The sequence below is a fragment of the Pyxicephalus adspersus genome, chromosome 6, assembly GCF_032062135.1.
Source record: "Pyxicephalus adspersus chromosome 6, UCB_Pads_2.0, whole genome shotgun sequence".
Taxonomy (NCBI): domain Eukaryota; kingdom Metazoa; phylum Chordata; class Amphibia; order Anura; family Pyxicephalidae; genus Pyxicephalus; species Pyxicephalus adspersus.
This window is the reverse complement of record NC_092863.1, coordinates 55,327,191-55,345,953: the sequence shown is the minus strand read 5'-3', so window position 1 is coordinate 55,345,953 and position 18,763 is coordinate 55,327,191. Positions and strand designations below refer to the sequence as shown.

At 37.6% G+C, this 18,763-nt stretch overlaps 1 protein-coding gene across 1 annotated transcript in view; it reads left to right on the top strand.

The window, feature by feature from the left end:
- The first annotated feature begins 200 nt into the window (after positions 1-200).
- The window catches only part of BRAP (BRCA1 associated protein), a 26,966-nt gene continuing 8,403 nt past the window's right edge, over positions 201-18,763 (top strand). The window contains exons 1-9 of the mRNA XM_072413937.1: positions 201-387; positions 4,954-5,115; positions 6,186-6,351; positions 8,386-8,575; positions 10,970-11,083; positions 11,582-11,730; positions 13,656-13,731; positions 16,068-16,206; positions 17,414-17,523. Of these exons, the coding sequence (XP_072270038.1) occupies positions 309-387; positions 4,954-5,115; positions 6,186-6,351; positions 8,386-8,575; positions 10,970-11,083; positions 11,582-11,730; positions 13,656-13,731; positions 16,068-16,206; positions 17,414-17,523 (1,185 nt within the window). The 5' untranslated portion in view covers positions 201-308. The remainder of the gene's footprint in view (positions 388-4,953; positions 5,116-6,185; positions 6,352-8,385; positions 8,576-10,969; positions 11,084-11,581; positions 11,731-13,655; positions 13,732-16,067; positions 16,207-17,413; positions 17,524-18,763) is intronic.

The following is an 18,763-nucleotide window of genomic DNA, read 5'->3' as shown; positions in this document are numbered from 1 at the left end:
AAGAAAGTACATAGACATATATAACTAATAACCCAATTGTTCATAAATATATTCATACTTATTATATAAGGCCATAAAACGAAAAGTAAATTACAATCTACGCCTTGTTTACATTGTTTTCCCTAATCAAACATGGTGGCCGCGGATCTTTGTCAAGTCATAGTCGACAGCCAATGAAAAGTCCCAGATGGAGTCAGGTGTTCATGATTCCGGACGTGCAGTTCTAAGAACGCAGAGAAGTCGGAGTGTGTCGGGTTATTGTAGTGACTCTTCCTCTGTGCTTTTCCTGTCCGCTTTTGGCTAAACATATGAGTGTTTCACTGGTTGTCGTCCGGCTGGAGCTTGCGGATAATTCTCCTGTTCCTGTGGGCTTCCAATACTGCGCTGGTGAGTATGATAAGCAGATACGAGCATACCTGTCGTGTTTGGGTATTTTGTGTTCCTTATTCCTGCTTTCTTCTATTCATATTTACTAAGGAAACCCTTTACAATACCACATATCTTCCACTGAGTACATAAAGTTATTCTATAGAGCACCATATACCTTATATACCGGTATAAAGAACACCTGACATGTCACAATACAGGAGCTGCTACCCGGTAACACGTATACAGATAATGACTTGCAGAGAAATGTTAGAAGTAATTATCTCCATGCTGGTTCCTGGTCAGAATGTCAGAATTTACACCTTTCCTATTGATTATTCTTTCTGAAGCCTCTTTCAGACATGTAGATATTTAGCCTCTCCTATATGTACCTGGGTTCAGATTTTACAGACTTTGTTGTGCTGTTCAGTGCACCCCAAGGGATTATAATGGGTCATTATGGCCTTCTAACAACAACCATGTGATTGCGACATGGCAGTGGAAATGGCCGCCTGTGGATGGGCCAGTGGAAACAACGCGTCACATCCAGAAAAATGGTTCTAATCCGTCAGTTTTAATGGACCGAAAGCCTGAGAAAAGGCTTTATTGCCTTGCATAGTAGTGGATTGTTCCATTTTCCCCCAGAACATTGAGAATATATAATACAATAGATTGAATGTTGTTATTGCATTGGGCTAAACACAGGTCCAGTGTGTCTGATGTATGGAAACAAAAGGTCAGTGTAACTGCTTGGCAGGGAGTATTTGTAGAAGGAGAGATTTGTAATAGCCATCTTTACAGGACAAAACCTTCCGCTCCTCATCATGGACTCTTGCTGCTCCATCACCGCCTTTTAGAGTACCCAGGATGTCTGTATATGGAGGAGAATGTGACCCCTATGACAATGCCTAGGTTTTGCAAACAGTATTGGCACCAATCATCAAGGGATTGAGATCCTCTTTTCCCCTTTGTCACCAATACAGACAATACAGAGCGAAAAGAAACAAAGTATTGCTTATTCTAAAATGGTCAGGACATGTTTTTCAGTACTCATGGAAAAGTTCATAAATGGATTTTTCAAACAAACTAATTGCTGTAAATACATGTCCAATAGTGTAAGCAGTCATTTGGTATATTTAAATGGAGAAAAGTGGGGACTCTTCTGCTTGGTAACATTGTTTTCTCAAACTGAACATGGACAAGAGAAAACAAAAGAGGAGAATTGTCTGAGGACATCAGAAAGAAAATTCTAGACCAGCATGTTAAAGGGGAAGGCTGTTGGACCATCTACAAGCAGCCTGATGTTCCTGTAAAAAAATAAAAAATAAAGGTGCAAGTATTAAAATAAAAGGTACATGAGACCGTAACCAACCTCTCTTGATATGGCCAAAAGAGAAAAATTGATACCAGAAGGATTGTGCGTTTGGCAGGAAATAAGCAACAGACAACTTCAAGGAGATAAATCTGAACTCCCAAGGTTGAGGTCAGTCAGTATCTAATATCACCATCTGAGACTTAGAAGGGACTCTACTGTTAAAAAAAAAAACATAAAAATCTAGACTGAGATTTACTAAAATGCATATTGTCAAGATACATTGTTTCTGGGAGACAGTGTTTTGAACAAGTGGAACAAAACTACAAAACTGGCTTTTTGGCAAGTCATATCTACTCCATGTTAACAGACAGAAAACATTGTGAGTACTATGAAACACGGAGGAGGCTCAGTTATGTGTTTGGTTACTGTGCTGTATCTGGCACCGGGTGCTTTGAGGCTGCGCAGGGAACACTGAAATCTCAGGACTTTCAATTGTTCTTCAGGGAAACAATACTATTCATTGTCCGAAAACTTCGTCTCATTTACAGGTTATGTTATATCAACAGGATAATGACCCAAAACAAACAGTAAAAGCACCCCAGAATGGCTTAGAATAAATTGTTGAAATATCCTAAAGTTGTATATTTAGGTTTGAAGCCTATTAAACATCTCAGAACCGAAACCTGCAGTTTGGGGAAGACACCCTAACAAAGCAAGGACAATTTTCTGAAGAAGAGTGGACAACATTACCTATTGTCAGCCACTTAGTTGTGTGCAGACCTTTACTTTAAAGGTGCAACAAATTATAAGAATAAGGGTCCCATTATTATTGTTGTGTCTGCTGCTTTTATTTCTGTTAATTTTCAATGTATTCTGTTAAATCCTAAAGCAAAGTCAGATTCTTGTTAAATACGGAGTAAACAGTGATGGGTGGCCAGTTACTTTTTTCATTTTTCATCCACACTTGATGGATTTAAGTCTTTTTTCAACCTGATTTACTATGTAAAATTGGAAACAATTGTAGGTTTTCTGTTTTCTTTTTGTGGATGGGTGCATCAAGTTAGTCCATGCCTCTACTTTATTTTTCTCATATTTTTTAGGGCCAAACTGCATTTTAGGACACTAAAAATTAATCCTCTGGGAAAATAATATTTTTTTTTTCTTGTAAACTTTTTCATATTACTTTAGGAGAGATTGTGCCAGCTTCTAAACCCTTTCAGCCTTGGCTTTCATTGTGTATTTGCTCATTAGGTTGCTGCAATTACTATATTTAGTGTTTATTATTCAATTATTATTGGAGATATTTTTATCATCCTGAGACCTTCCATGATCAACTTCTCCATGTAATAATAGATAATGCTTCAAAAAAAATATTTTGACCTCTTCTACACAGGACTGGCACCGCTGGCATTTGAAAATACTTTTTTTAGTTTGCTGGATCATCTTTCCACTGATTGCTATCGCTTATTACTTCACCTAATCATAATTTTATTGTGATAATTTAAGCCCAGCTTTGCCCAAAATCTTATTTTCTTTGTCCCTGTCGATCTGCTGGTGAGCGTTCCCAATGAAAGATAAGAAGTTTCTCCAGTAAGGACGCAGACTGCAGCAAAAATAGAAAATGAATTTGATACTATCAAAATTTTCCTTTTTGGTTTCCTCCCCATGGCAGCATACATATGTATGTCATGAAGTCATCAGAAACCACTTCATCTGTTAGTGACCAGTCAGACTTTAGTTTACTGTAGATCTGCAGTATATACAATGAACAACACTCAGTTTACTTAATCGGTATATTTTTTAATTAACCTGCTTATATCCCCTATTTTTATTGAAGTGAATGGGCTACATCAGTAAGTAGGTCACCCCAAGATCGCTGCAGAATATTACCCAGTGCCCATATGTTTTGTGGAAGTAATGTGTGCAAAGTTTTATCACTTTAACTTAAAAAGCCAAACTTGCTTTAAATTAACAGTAGGTACTGTTTTTGCTGCTGCCAGAACAATTGCAATCTTTGCTGATCATTAATAAGTTGTCCAATTATCGGTGGGGCTTGAGGAATCCCAGAAGACAAGCAGTCAATGAATTTAGAATTTACTGGTTGGCCTCTGGACTGTGCAGTGGGTTGTCCAACACTATTGAAGTGACACTTCAATACCTGTTAAGCTTTTCAAATTCTCTAGACCATTTTTCAAGTTATTACAATCACTTGGAAAATTCAAGTCAAATTTCTATGGTGTTTGGACACCACAGTGAAAATTATTTTTTGAAAACTTGTGTTGCTGTCCACATTGGCATGTGTTGTGTTTGAGCAGAAATGAATGTACTACTCACCACAACACTTATACAACGCACAAATATAGAGAAGTCAGGAACTGCCATGCATTGCTGTGAGATCCTCTTTTAAATGCATTTGGGGTGCCATTGAAATAATGAACACCTAGCAAAATGAATGTCAAGTGTGTTGCTACATGTTGTGGGAATTGACTCTTTAAACTGTACCTGACCTTTACAATTCCTTAAAAGCTCTTCATTGCTTCTTCTCTCTGTGTTTTTTGGCTCAGACGTTTCACAGCTTCTAACTACATATTGTCAGTGATTTGTGGAATAAGAGAGTTGGCATTAAATTTTTTATGCACTATGCACTGGTTGTTAAATAGGGAAACATTGTTTTTCTTTAAAATACTGCATCTCCCCACATGCTACTTTCTTTAAATGGCTGTGGTATACTATTATTGTAATGATTATAGAGTGCAGAGGATCAGAAAAGAAGAGCTCACTTATGATTCACCTAGGGGTATTCTGATACATTGTTATTGTACTTGCATTTAGAATGGTTTGAACAAAAAGTTGACATGCACTTTTTTTTTCACACATTTTATACCCATATACTGGTAGCCAGCGTTTTCATTACATTTATTCAGCATGGGGCTCTATTATCTATTTTGCCCATAGTTGAAATCTAACAAGCTGACAAAGCTGCATTTTATGTCTTATAAATAAGTGATGACATACATCAGATATTTCAAGTAGCATTGTGATGTCTTTGCCTTTTAAGTGGGGCACTGTACTGTCTTTCACCATCATACTAGCAGTGATTTATGATCAGCTGAACTATATTCAAAGGAGTACAAAATCCAATTACTCTGAGCTGCTAAGTGCTTTGAGCGTATTTTTCATATTTACATGGAGGTTAGTCTGTTGCTGTGTTCTCTGTTGTTTTCCGCCTTTCCTGTAAACCACGACTCATTAATAATCATGTTTCTTCCTAGCCACCGAGATGTCCGATGAGGAAATTAAAGAGAAGACGCTTCATACTGCAACAGCTTACTTAGATGGAAAAATGGCTGTAGAAAAGGCAGCGATTCTGCATCAGCACATTGGGAGAAGGGAAATGACTGACGTGATAATAGAAACCATAGGTCCAAGTACAGGTGAACAATGCTGAGTGATTTGACATATTTACACTGAAGACATTTTTAAAGGAAAATAGTCATGGTAGAAACTGGAAGGCTGCCATAGCAATCCTAAAAAAACTATTCTCCTGTCTTCCTGACCCACTGGTTTTAATACTTATCAGTGACATGAGACAAGTATGCAAATAATGATTTTCCTATATTTGATTCTAGGCATCTTCTGAATATCTGTAATGAAAGGTTGACTTTTTTTAGCCTATATGTATACATAATATTTTTTTCCCTTTTTCTGTGTACTGATAGTTTGATAAAACAATCTGTCTCTCCAGCAGTTTGCAATGTATGACCAGCAACATTGTACAAAACTCGCTATAAATTTAGTGTATCTCTGCAATATTCAAATAACCCCCCATGTTTTTTTCTTTTTTAAGAATACTGAAAATATCTAAACAATCCAGTGGCCTGACAACTCTGCTTTCGTGCAATGCAATTGCAAGCATTGTTGTTAGCCCTATCCAAGTTCTTATAGAATTTGCAACACCTCCCCTATGTTATAAAAATGAAAATCGGAGGGAGAGGGTGTTCTGTAATCTAGAAGGGTAAATTTTATGAAGGGCTAATTATCTCTGCTGCTGACAAAATTTCAAGCAGTGTTGTCAGCTTGAACAGGGAGCCTGGGGTTTACAGATGTATTTCCATACTTGCAGCATGTTTAAAGAACTAAAGCACTAGGACATATAAATTCATTGTATATACTTTTTTTTATTTTGGACAGACTTGGGTGGCAATGTATTTTTCTTTTTTTTTTCTTAGGATGTTTATATAGATAGTTTGTAATTGTCATGTAAATGTTGCCTGCTTTGTGTCTAACGAAGGCCAATATTATTACAAAAATAACTTGTCTGTGTCTACTTTATTTCATTTATTGGCTTTTGTCTTGTTCAAATATGCGTTACTGAATTCCCTAAAACTATAGCTAAAAGCACTATATAAAATGTTAATATTCCAGTAGTCATGTAGAGTTGGCTATTGGTGGTACTGCAGGCAAATTTAATTATTAAAAATGTTTTTATTTCTACCTGTTTTAGATGCACCAAGGGATTCCGGTTCAGAGAAATTAGAAGAATTGTCTGTAACTACCAACAAAACGGCTCCTGATTCTCCCTCAAAACAGCTGCCTGAGCAGATCACTTTCTTTAGTGGGAACCCCTCTGTTGAAATAGTGCATGGCATAATGCATCTCTACAAAACAAAGTAAGCACTACTAAAGTATTTTACTAATAAATTAGGTTCTTTATACTTTTTTTAACCATTTTGTTTCTAGTTACTACCTCCTGTATAGCACCTCAGGTGGCCTAACCATTTTTTAGGATTTTGTTTCACTTACACACAATATATACGTAAAGTATATTTAAATCCAGAAATGTCAAATATTGCAGCTAATCAGCCCATACATCTGCAGTCTGCATTTACTTTATTTCTTTAGGATAAGAATTTTTGGAAACATTTGAATATGTATTTAATTGCAGCGCTGTATATTAAGTGAGGCAGCCTGAAAAAAAATGCGGCAGCAACAGATAAGGCCAATTAAGCTGCATCATAGGGTATTAATGTTTATTAATTTTTTTAAATAGTTCTGTGGATAGTTGTTTGTTTTTTCTGCCTCTCTCCATAGTAGAACAAATGTTTAACACCAATAAATCATTCAAATTGAATTGCACAGTGCACTTTGAACAACAGTAATTCATGAAAAATGTCCAATTCTGTGTAGTATTGCAACATATTGGGCCTGATTTATTAACGCTGGAGAGGATACACTTTCATCAGCGAAGGATCTCCCAGCTTCAGTTATTATTATTATTATTATTAATAATAATAAACAGGATTTATATAGCGCCAACATATTAGGCAGTGCTGTACTTTAAATAGGAGTTGCAAATGACAGACTAATACAGACAGTGATACAGGAGGAGAGGATAGGGAGATATGTAGTGGTGGGAAGTAGTGATGGTTTCAAAAGACAGAAGAAGATGGGTAGGCAAGTTTGAAAAAATGGGTTTTGAGTGCTCTTTTAAATGAGCAGAAAGTATGAGCAAGCTGAAAAGGATGAGGAAGACCATTCCAGAGAGTTGGGGCAGCTCTAGAGGAGTCTTATATCCATACGTTTGATGAGGTTATGAGTGAGGAAGTCATTGGAGGAGCGATGAAAATGTATTATCTCCGGTCTTGGAGAGCTTTATTAAATCAGCCACATTGTCCTCGTGTATTAATAAAAAATGCAAATTTAAGAAGTATTCAAACCATTAGCTATGAGAAAAGTAGGTATATAGTTTTTTTTTCACATTTATGGCTAGGAAGCTCACTGGTAAAACACTCTTTGACTGGTGTAGGTAAGTCTTCAAGCTCTTCTCCTGGCATCCACCTCTACAACTCAGGGCTGAGCACTTTTAGGATCATTCACCTATATATATATATACAGTGTTCTCCCCAGACCCAGAAAAAGTAATCTAAAATCACATTACACAAGTAGAAAGTAAATTGGTTAGCTTCCAGAGGTTGCCAGACCTGCTTAATCTTGCAGTGAAATACTCTTAGCTGATCTTTTATTAACCAGAACATTGAAAATCTCTTTACTTTGAAAATAAATACATGGCAAGGTTGTATTTGACTGACTCTAGAGCCACGACCTAGTGACTTAGAAGCTGTCAATTTACTTAGAAGCATTGCTGAATTATTTGCTTTCTCTCAATGTTTCAAGTCTGCAAAATCATAGGCATAGTATGCTCTTGATTCAATCCTTAGAGTCTGTAGGTGTAAGAAAAGGAGGATGCGTGCACATTTTTCAAGAGGTGGCAATCCTATCTAGAAGGCATCCTAAATTTGGCTGCCGTTTATTACTTACATGGGGTAAATGCATTATTTAGTGGATATCTGGCTTGCATTAGATTTATACGTTTATAAATGTTGCATTTTCTTTTGTGCGTATGATCTGATATTGCTTCTTATGCCCAACATACTCATTACAGCTTGACTCTTATGTGCTGAAACAATGTAATGGGAACTACCTGAACTTTCCCATCAGTTTATATCATGTCAGGTAGCCCTTTACACTGCTTAGTTGGTGACACACCTAAAAGAAGACTGTAAACTCAGGTGGTGACCTAAAATACATTTGAGTCTTTTTATGAAATACAAGGAATTCCGAAAATGCTGTCATGCTGGCCAAGTACAAACACTAATCTAATCAGATTATAAATGTAACAAATTATCATTTCTTTTTCTCTCCAGTAAGATGACTTCACTGAAAGAAGACGTTCGACGCAGTGCAATGCTATGTATTCTTACTGTTCCTGCGGCAATGACGAGCCATGATCTCATGAAATTTGTGGCTCCATTTAATGAGGTTATCGAACATATGAAGATCATTCGGGACTCCACACCAAATCAGTACATGGTTCTTATAAAATTCAGTTCCCAGGTATTATTCTTACCATTTCTTCCTCTCCCTATTAAGACGAACAATTGCTGATATGTTTCTGCTTTGTTTCTGCTAACAACCCAGGAAGAAATTCTAGTTGTGTGGTGGCCCCTGTATTCTGACCCAACTCTTCAGTAACTGCCCAAAACCTCGGATGGTTACTGAAAAATGTTTGGTTATCCACCCAGCTAAAAGGGGCTGGGGAGAACACTACACTCACCTTCCCTCACTCTGTCAGACACTGCCGTCATCATCTGGTCCTTTTCTAGGTTCGGGTCTTCAGCCATCTTAATTGGCCAGGCTGGAAGGATGTAATTCAGGGGCGCCCACACTTTTTTGGCTTGCAAGCTACTTTTAAAATGGTCAAGTCAAAATGATCTAATGAGGTTTGCATGCTCATTGTGAACGGGCAATGCTCACTATAAATCCTAAGTAGTTTACATGTTGGAATGGATGGTGGTGTCGGTTATTCATATACCCAGTAGGTATTGAGCTGCTACACTGCAAGCAATGGTGGATTTACATATATTAAACAAAATAATAAATAACTGTCACATGAAACCTTGATTAGGGATGAAACCTTATTGTCTGCATTTATTAGTAGTTATTCGTTACGTTTTCTGCATACTCGTCAAGCTTACACAAATCTAAATACATTCTGACTTTTGTTTAAAAGCCTTCTCCTAAATCCATTTGGAGATTCTTGACGTGAAATCTCCTTTTTTTATTGTTTATCTTGATAAATGAAGAAGAAAGCAGTAAAGTATATGATGCTTCTATCTTTTCATTTTTGCTGAACTTTGCAAATCCTTTGTGATATTGCTGTGAGCCAGCATGATGTTTCCGTACTAATGCAGCTTCTTTGACAGTTGTACCCAGCTTACTAGATAGGGACCTGTGTCGATGGGCTTTGGCCTGTGTTGATTAGCTTGCATTTGACATCCATTTGATATACTGCTGAGCTTATTCAGAATTCCTTGACAAGTGCTTTTGACCAACTTCAAGATGCTTTTGTGTTCTCATATGGTTGTTTGGAGAAAGAAGCTAACACCAGCAAAAATGTTAAGACAATAAACACTGGCCTTTTTGTGCTACTTCAGACCACTCATTTTTAATTTATTTTATCCGTTTTGAGTCGCATGCCAACGGAGAAATATTCTAAAAAGTGGAGTGGGGCTAAAGGTAAAAATGAAAAAACGGTTGCAGACAGCCTTCTTCTTGACATCTTGCCTGGTGCTGCTGGGGAAGTAACTCTTAGGCTGGGTACACACGTGCAATAATTGTCATTGGAAAAGATCTTTCATGATCCTTTCCAATGACAAAAGACTGTACACAAAGCAGCATTCTGCTCTACGGAGAGGGGAGGGGAGCGGGAGAACGACGGAGCGGCACCCTGCTGCGCTCTCTCCTCTTCACGTTTATTATGATCATTCATCATTCATGGATCCACCAGGACCCATCCATGAACAACGAGCGCTGTACTCACGCCAGATTCTAGGCCGATGTCAGGTGATTGTCGTCCGATAATCCCATCATAAGTGTATGTAGCCTTAATGCTCATAGATGTGAATATGGCCATACACTATAGAAAGCTTCTGCCAAGAAAGCACTGAATTTCTGACAGAATGTCACTGCTGTTGGTAAGAGATGAGTAAGCACCTAAGGCAGGGGGAGGAAGGGCTGTGTCCTAAATTAGGTTTAGGGTTTTTACATAAACTTGCCTTTATGCAAACCTGTGACATATGTAGGCTGAAAGCTAAAGTCATAATTTTACAATATTACTTGCATGACTAATATCCTTATCCAAGGTCCTCAGTATCTGGGTCATTGATTGATTTGTGTTGTGCTTTACTGACTGTTGGTCAGTGGTGCTGCTACTTTTTAGTGTGGCTTGCAATTGGGAAAGCATACTAGCTTGTACTTCACGATTTAGGGAATTATTTTTACTCCTAGTTTATAAAAGTTGCACTAACAAGCTTACTTGTAATATAGCTTATACAGTTTTTAATAAACAATTCAGATAATGCATATTGTTTTACATTTACTGTTTAGGTAAATTGTTGATGTGTTCAGTTGTATACATGAAAAATACATGTGGAACAATATTATGACAGTTGAAAAGGCACAGCTACAGTAAAAGTGCACACTGGAATCTCCCAATTCACATGTATAGAGACCAACAAACAGTGTTCAGACTCCACGTGACTGTGCTAGGCATGGAGAAAAAAAACATGACAGAAGATTTATCTAGAGGAACATTGTGTATACATTCTATGCTGAGTGAGTTAGATCACCTGCATTGGTGCTTTAGGACCTAAACACCTACTACTAAACTGTGCTGGTCCATGGATTATAGGTAATTCTGTTTTCTACATTTTTCTATTTTGCCCCCAGGCAGATGCAGATAGCTTTTACATGGCAAGCAACGGACGCCAGTTCAATTCTATAGAAGAGGATGTTTGTCAGCTGGTCTATGTAGAAAGAGCAGAGGTTTTAAAGTCAGAGGATGTAAGTATATTCTTTATGCCTGTGTTTAATTTCATGAGCCCAAGGTAGGACCTGCTAACCCAAAGCAACATCATAGCTGTAGCAGATTTAATTCACAAAGCTTTAACACATGTGTTTGCTATTATTGATTGTTAACATGGTAGCTTAGTGAATTAAACCGTATGTGATTTTTGTCAGTAAACAGACGCATGTATTTATGGTATTTGAATAGGTTTGTTTTTATTCATTGTTACTAGAAATACAATTGTTATGTTTTTAGGCCCCTATTTTATCAAGCCATGAAAGCACCATACAAAATTTGCTAAAGTGACCCATTAAAAAAATTCTAAAGATGCTGCTTAAAAGGGCACTTTACTATGCCTTGAGTGTTGCTGCATCTAATTAAATCAGGCCCGATCTTGGTTGACTGATTTCTCATTGTAATATTATAAAGATTATTTTTAGCTTCTGACTTGAGTTTTTTGTTGACTTTAAAGTTCATTGAAATGTCATTTTCAGGGTGCCAGTCTGCCAGTGATGGATTTGACAGAGCTCCCTAAATGCACCGTGTGCCTGGAGAGGATGGATGAGTCTGTGAATGGCATTTTGACAACTCTGTGCAATCACAGTTTCCACAGCCAATGTCTGCAGCGCTGGGATGACACCACGTGGGTAACTTTTATTATCTAATCTGGCTGATGAATTCAGCAAATGGAACTGTTGCCCTTCACATCCAAACATGTGCTGCCTGCAAAATGATAGCTGAAAATTGTTTGGTTAATACAGACAGCAGCTCCTTTTCCTTTCCTAATGTATATTAATAAAACCTGTTTCTGTCACAGTTTATATTTGACAACAAGTGTTTTAAAGTTTTGCCCCTCACAAAGTATCAACAGGTTTAGGGGGAAGATTTTGTGCCTCCTGCTGCTTTTAAAAGGGAATTACTCTTGGTGTAATATTGTTTTATTTATTACTGTGTATAGTTATTTTGACAGAACAGACATGTTCTGTTTGATATTCTAGGGGGTGAAATCATCACTAATCTGTACGTACACACGTGCAATAGTCATTGGAAACAAGTGATTGACGAATGATCGGCCGATAATCTTTAACAAAAAAAGTGCACAACGACTGGCTAACGACGCCGACGAATGAGGAAAGTCGCTGGAAACGAAAGACCGTCCAGGCGGATCTGATTTGACGACAGTCGTTCACAATCTATTCTGTGTTCGGTCGTTCAGTGATCGTGAATGGTTCAGCAGTACTCTTTCTCTAGTACACGTCACTACCTGCATCGTTTAAACTATGGTATCTAGTGTGTGTACATTATTGGTGGATTATATTTGAACTCATTTTTTTGCTTCAATATAAATGTTGATCGGTCGTCAATCGTTCGTTTTGCAACGACAGTTATTGCACGTATGTACGTAGCCTTAGACTAAAACATTTACTAACGATTGGGTATCAAATGAAACAGAACATATAATACCCCATATTCCTGACAGGTCATATACAGCTTTACTTAGTACAGTACTGCAAAAAAAAGATGATTTTAGGTTATCTGCTATGACTGTCCTGAATAAAGCTATACAATTATAAATCTTGTTCTAGTTAAAACTAGACACTTCAAGAAGAAATACCTAAAAAATTGTTCGGCTGTGTTTCAATAAAGAGTTACCTTGTTTTAAGAATAAGTGGGCTGCCATGGCTGACCATTTACCTTTTATTGACAAGTCATTGGCCAATAACTAGAATGTAAAGCAGGAATGGTACAGTAAAGTCAGAAATCCTGATCTGCATAATTCAATACTCTGCAGTGACTGTTTAATTTTTGTTTTTTTTTCAAAAGGAATTTCTAAAAAAAAAAAAAAAAAAAGTATGTGCTTTAAATGTGAAAAACTAGTTTCCTACATACATTTTTTATTGATTAATAAATACTTTATTATTTATGAAAAATGTACAAATACTAAGCATTAGTACTACAGTGTGATACGGCGCAGTCCCTGGGTGAAAATGTGAGGTCCCATACTAACTCCATCCAAATATGCCATCCAAACAAGACGTTTTGGGGCCTGTGTCCGCGTGCTTTTGTAAGTGTTAGAAGTGTATCTCTTAGACTATAAAAACTGATGTGAATGAAATGCTGCATAAAGATTTGAGTTACTGTCACACCTAGGAAATGACACCAAACCTTGCTAGAACATAAACATCCTAAAGCAACAGTATACAAAGGGTAAGAACTTTAATGATAATATGTAAATGTTCTTATCATCCTCATTTAAAGCATATCCCTTTTCTTTCTATTGTTCCAGGTGTTCTTTGTTTAATTACATGAGATTAGATTAACATTTTTCTTTATTGGGAGCTAACTTAAATAAGACATTGGCAATGCAACCTGAGGGCATGGTCTGCAACACTTTGCATAGATGACATATATAGATAACATCTATTTATTTAACTACAGGTGTCTGTAGTAAAGCAATCTTTGTTTTTGATTCATTTCACCAAGTCTTCCTTTGTCACAGCTTACAATAGTTATCTCACTTAAGTCCTTATGCGCTTCAGATTTGGATGTAAAACATTTTTCTTACAGATGTCCAGTGTGTAGATATTGCCAAACCCCAGAACCAGTGGAGGAAAACAAATGCTTTGAGTGTGGTGTACAGGAAGTAAGTTGACATTTTGGTGCTCTGCTCTGGAAACATGTGGGTTTAATTTTATACTGTGTCTTTTGCATGGAACACACTGAACAAGCTGTTCTGCTTCAGAGCTGATGTTTGCATTATGAATAAAACTGCTAATTAAACTCATAATATCCTGTATCTCATAATCCAATGAATATCAGTTCACACTGAAAAGTTTAGGCAAGATGTTGTAAGAGGTGTTTTCTGTAACAATAATATATTTCTCTTATGTGTACAATAAGAAAGAGTTAAATACCCTGTAAAGTTTTTATTGCTATTGCCACTAGTAGAATTTTTGTTTTCCATGTCCAAATGTTTTCCAGTTATCTTCAAAACAAAGATTTTGAAACATTCTAATGAGTAACCCTGAACTGATGACAAGTGTCCATGTTATAGATTTGATCGCCTTTTGCTTCCTGTTACATCTTCAAGAAAAGTTTTTATTTAACTAGACAAATTGTTATTTTAATTACTAACAGGAGATGTGTATTTCATTATAATCACTCAGGGTCCCTCCCTAGTAGCTATAGCAATACCAGCAACAGCGTGAAGAGCAATATCTCCACCCACTGTGTAGTGCAACAAAGCAGGAATCCCACGGTGTGTGTGTTAGGCTACGTACACACATCCAATGGTTGTCGTCTGATAATCGGCTCAGGGCCGATATCGGACGAGAATCTGACGTGTGTACAGTGCCCGTCGTCCATCGCTTGAATGACTGTCCTGGTGGATCCACGGACAATGGATGACTAACGATCGTAAGCAGGGTGCCGCTCAGTCGCTCTCCCCCTCCCCTCTCCATAGAACAGAATGGTGCTGTATGTACAGCACTCGTTCATGCATGGTGCTGTCCTTAGTCGCTGGAAAGGATAGTTAAAGATCCTTTCCAACGACAAATATTGCACGTGTGTACCCAGCCTTATAGACCAGTGGTCCCCAACCCACAGTGCCAGTCCGTGGCTGTTGAGTTGCGGGGCCGCAGGTAGCGGGAGGCGGCCATCCTTGCACTGCTCTGGAACTGGTGACGGCGCGGGCTGCTTTCCTCGCACTGCTTTCACAGGAGCTGCTGGGAGTGACAGAGCGGTTCTGCTGCTTGACAACACGTCGGCTTTCTCATGCTGCTCTGCTGTTCTCAGCTGGTGTACTTGGCGGGAGGCAGAGCTGCTGGGGGTGGCAGAGTGGTGTAGGCTGTACATGTACCAGGCCCCACTGTAAGAAAAGGTTGGGGACCACTGTTATAGACAATGGTTAGCTAATAAGGATGCCCTCATATACTTTTATATCTGCAAACTATAAAGAGTAACATGGCTTTAAACACTATTTTGTACATATTAACGCGATAATCTCACTAGTGGAAACTAAATCCTCATCACCAGTGGTGACTACAACTGTCCATGTGATTGCGAACCACCAACTGTCCAACTGTGCAAAGTGTTGGCTGCCTGAGTCCACGCATGGGATGGATAACCAGTCAGAGTGGTTCCTGATCCTGTTTTCACTATGGTGTGGTTGACATCGTGATTACATGCAGGTCTGCAGATGAACAATACCACCTTCAGGTTGTAGTTTAAACTACACAGTAATCCATTTTTTTATTGTCCAAAATTCCAAAAAATTCTCTATTTTGAATTTATTGTTTTCATTTTTTTGTTTGATAACTTTAAGGATTTATAACAGTGGGGTTTTAATAAAACAGTGTACCATAAAACCATATATGTTCTTAGAGCTTTTAAAAATATTTGGGTATACAAAACTAAATTACTGGCACATTACCAATATTTAGCCTAGCCATCTAGTCATTAATAACATCATCTGGTTTTAAAGAAATCAAAGGAGACCTGTCATGAGAGAAAAGTGGGGTCTGGCACTGCCTAGCACCGTTTCTTAAAATCATACTTGAATGGCTGCCATGCTTAACCTGTTGCTTTAATACTCTGAATCACTGAGAACATGTATGCACATAATGACTCCTAAAATACTCAAATGTTCATCAAAAATGTAGAAAGCCAGATGGTCAGCATTTTAGCCAAGCAACTAACATTTCAAAAAGGTCTTTGTGATGATCAAGCTGACATGTTCCTCTAAAAAGATAATTAAGACTAGTAAAAGAGTGTAAAAGGCCATTAGGTTCTCTAGCTTAACAGTCACCATCTTTCTGGGCCCACTACAACCTTATCCACATATTGCAGCACTGAGTATGCACAGAACAATATGGCAGGAGGAGCACCAAATATCACCACATATATAATTATATTGGATAACATGAATAATACATGCAGGGATTCTCATCTCCTGATTCAGAATTTTTCTTTGTATTGCAGAACCTCTGGATTTGTTTGATATGTGGTCACATTGGCTGTGGCAGATATGTTAGCAGACATGCCTATAAACATTTTGAGGAGACACAGCATACTTATGCAATGCAGCTCACCAATCACAGAGTCTGGGATTATGCTGGAGGTATGTTTTGTGTTGCTGTTATTTTGCATTTTATTTAGCAAAATTTACTATGTGGAACACAATGTTGAGAAACCGTGGTATAGACAAGTGTATATTTAAAAGAAAAAGATAATTAGGTGGGTTGTGGTCATTGTAGTAACTGTGGGGCCCTTCAGAATGACTCCATGTACAGGCTTTGACTGTTTTGAGTTTTTGGCTAAAAGTGAGTTATGCCTGTAAAGAACACGCAAAAAAAACAATTAGACTTGTGACAGAACAACAAGGATAAGGTGATATCCTTATTTTTGCAGCCCCTATATAGTAATCATGTACTGAAAAGCTCTACAACAGTCTCTGTTGTTATTATGTGTTTATAAAGGGCCAACATTTTACACTTCAAAGTCCATGGCCATATCACGGGCTGTCCCTCAAAGGGGCTGACAATCTAATGTCCCTACCATAGTCATATCTCATTAACACATTCTAAGGCCACTTTGGGGAGAAGCTAGTTGACCTAACTGTATGTTTTTGCAGTGTGGGAGGATTCTGGAGTGCCTGGAGTGGGAGAGCACAAGTGTGGGAGTGGGAAGAATGTACAAGCTGTATGCTGATAGTGTCATAAATTACATTTGAACCTAGAAGCCTAGTGTGGCAAAGGCAATTGTGCTAGCCATTAATCCAACTGTTTTTTTTTTGTACTGTTACTGGTGTAAGATTTTGTGTTCAGTCTCTTAGACCATCCATGCAAATTGTCTGTTTTTAATTGGAGGTCCTAAAAGGTCGTTTTTCAACCCAAACTTGGGGTTTTGTGCTACCTCTCTCTAGGTTCTTAGTAATAAAATGTTTCCCGTTCCACTGGATTTTTATGTTTTCCCTCATTGTACCTGTGAAGATTTTCTTTTCTTCATTTTTTCATAGTCTCAAAAATGCTTTTTTTACACATACACAGTTTTATTTGCACCAACTGTGCACTCCAATTTATAGTTCATTTTTGAACAATATTAGAACAATTGTTCTGGTTTGTTGTAAACCCCAATAAAAACTATTTGAAAACCAAATTGTCTATAATCCCCATACTAATGTTGTAGTTGTCCCTGTAAGAGAAAAACAAAGATGGCAATAAAAGGCCATCAGAAGTTCTAGTTTATTCCCCTCTTTTTTTATTTGTTTGTTTTTATTTTTGTCTGGGAAGTATGTAATACGTCATTTTTTGTATGTTCCTCGCTAGATAATTATGTTCATCGCCTTGTTGCAAGCAAAACAGATGGAAAAATAGTTCAGTATGAATGTGAGGGAGACACGTGTCAAGAAGAGAAGATAGATTCTCTGCAGTTAGAGGTTGGTAAATGCACTGTTTGAAGTTGATGTTGATCAAACATAAAGCTGTGTTGGAGGGTGGGTGTGTGTTGGGCAGGGTGGGGGTATAAATAAAAACTTGAATTGAAGGGTGGTGTGCAGATTCCAAATTCATTCTGACTTTCCTTTGGCAGAAGTCCTTTTACCAAATGTTCAGGCTTTTTCATGTGACCAAACCAAATGGAAGTGAATACCAAAGAGTGAATACTTTATAGATGTTGTCCCTTAGATTTAAAGAAAGTCTGTCACAAACTATTTTATAGCTGAACTCCACAAACAAACAACTTTACCTTTTCCTAATCTGTTCCACATCCTTCCTTTATCAAATCAGGGAAATAGAACAGCTTCCATTGCACTTCCAAGCTAAAATGAGTAAGCTAAAATGCCTTTGGTCTATTTCATGCATAGCTGCAATACAAATACTTCCAGTTTGAGATTTATGCATTTCCTGTTTAATAATGTGAAACATTATTGTTCCCTTTTAAAGCAACACTAAAATAAATTCTTTCCACAGATAAATACTACAAACTTTGCTCCCTTAAACTTTCAAGCATTTTTGTACACCTTCACGTTATATTGAATGGAGGGGGAGACTAAGCTACACAGAAATTGTTTTCTTTAGGTGTTTCCAAGTTAGGCACACGTAGCCAGGTTAATTCACACATGGCAAAGTGTGAATGGAAAGCTGCTCGGAAGTGGGATTCATCTCCATCATCAGAGATTTTGACAATCATTTCAGTATGTTAGGATTGGGTTTTAGAGCGTCTCCTATAAAATAAATTCATGATATCACAAACTCTTGGCCAAGATTCATACTAAAATACTCGTATACTGTTTTTAGTATTTTTATTAATAAACAGTATTTATACAGTGTTAACATATTATGCAGCGTTGTACATTAAATAGAGGTTGCAGATGACAGACAGACACAGACAGTGACATAGGAGGAGGAGAGGGCCCTTACTCGAAGGAGCTTACATTTTAAGAGTTTATAACAGTAATTGTTATTAGCCTGTGTCCTTAGGCACTCTTCTATCATTAGGACATCTGATGGGGCCCATTTGTAAAAAAAATTCCCTATATAAGCAGCATGCTGGCTTGGAGGGTAACAACCCTTGCCTTTGCGGCACTAGGGTCCCAGGTTGGAATCTTGGCCAGGGTGGTATCTGCATGGAAGTTGTATGTTCTCCCTGTGTTTGCTGGGGGTTTTCTTTGAGCACAT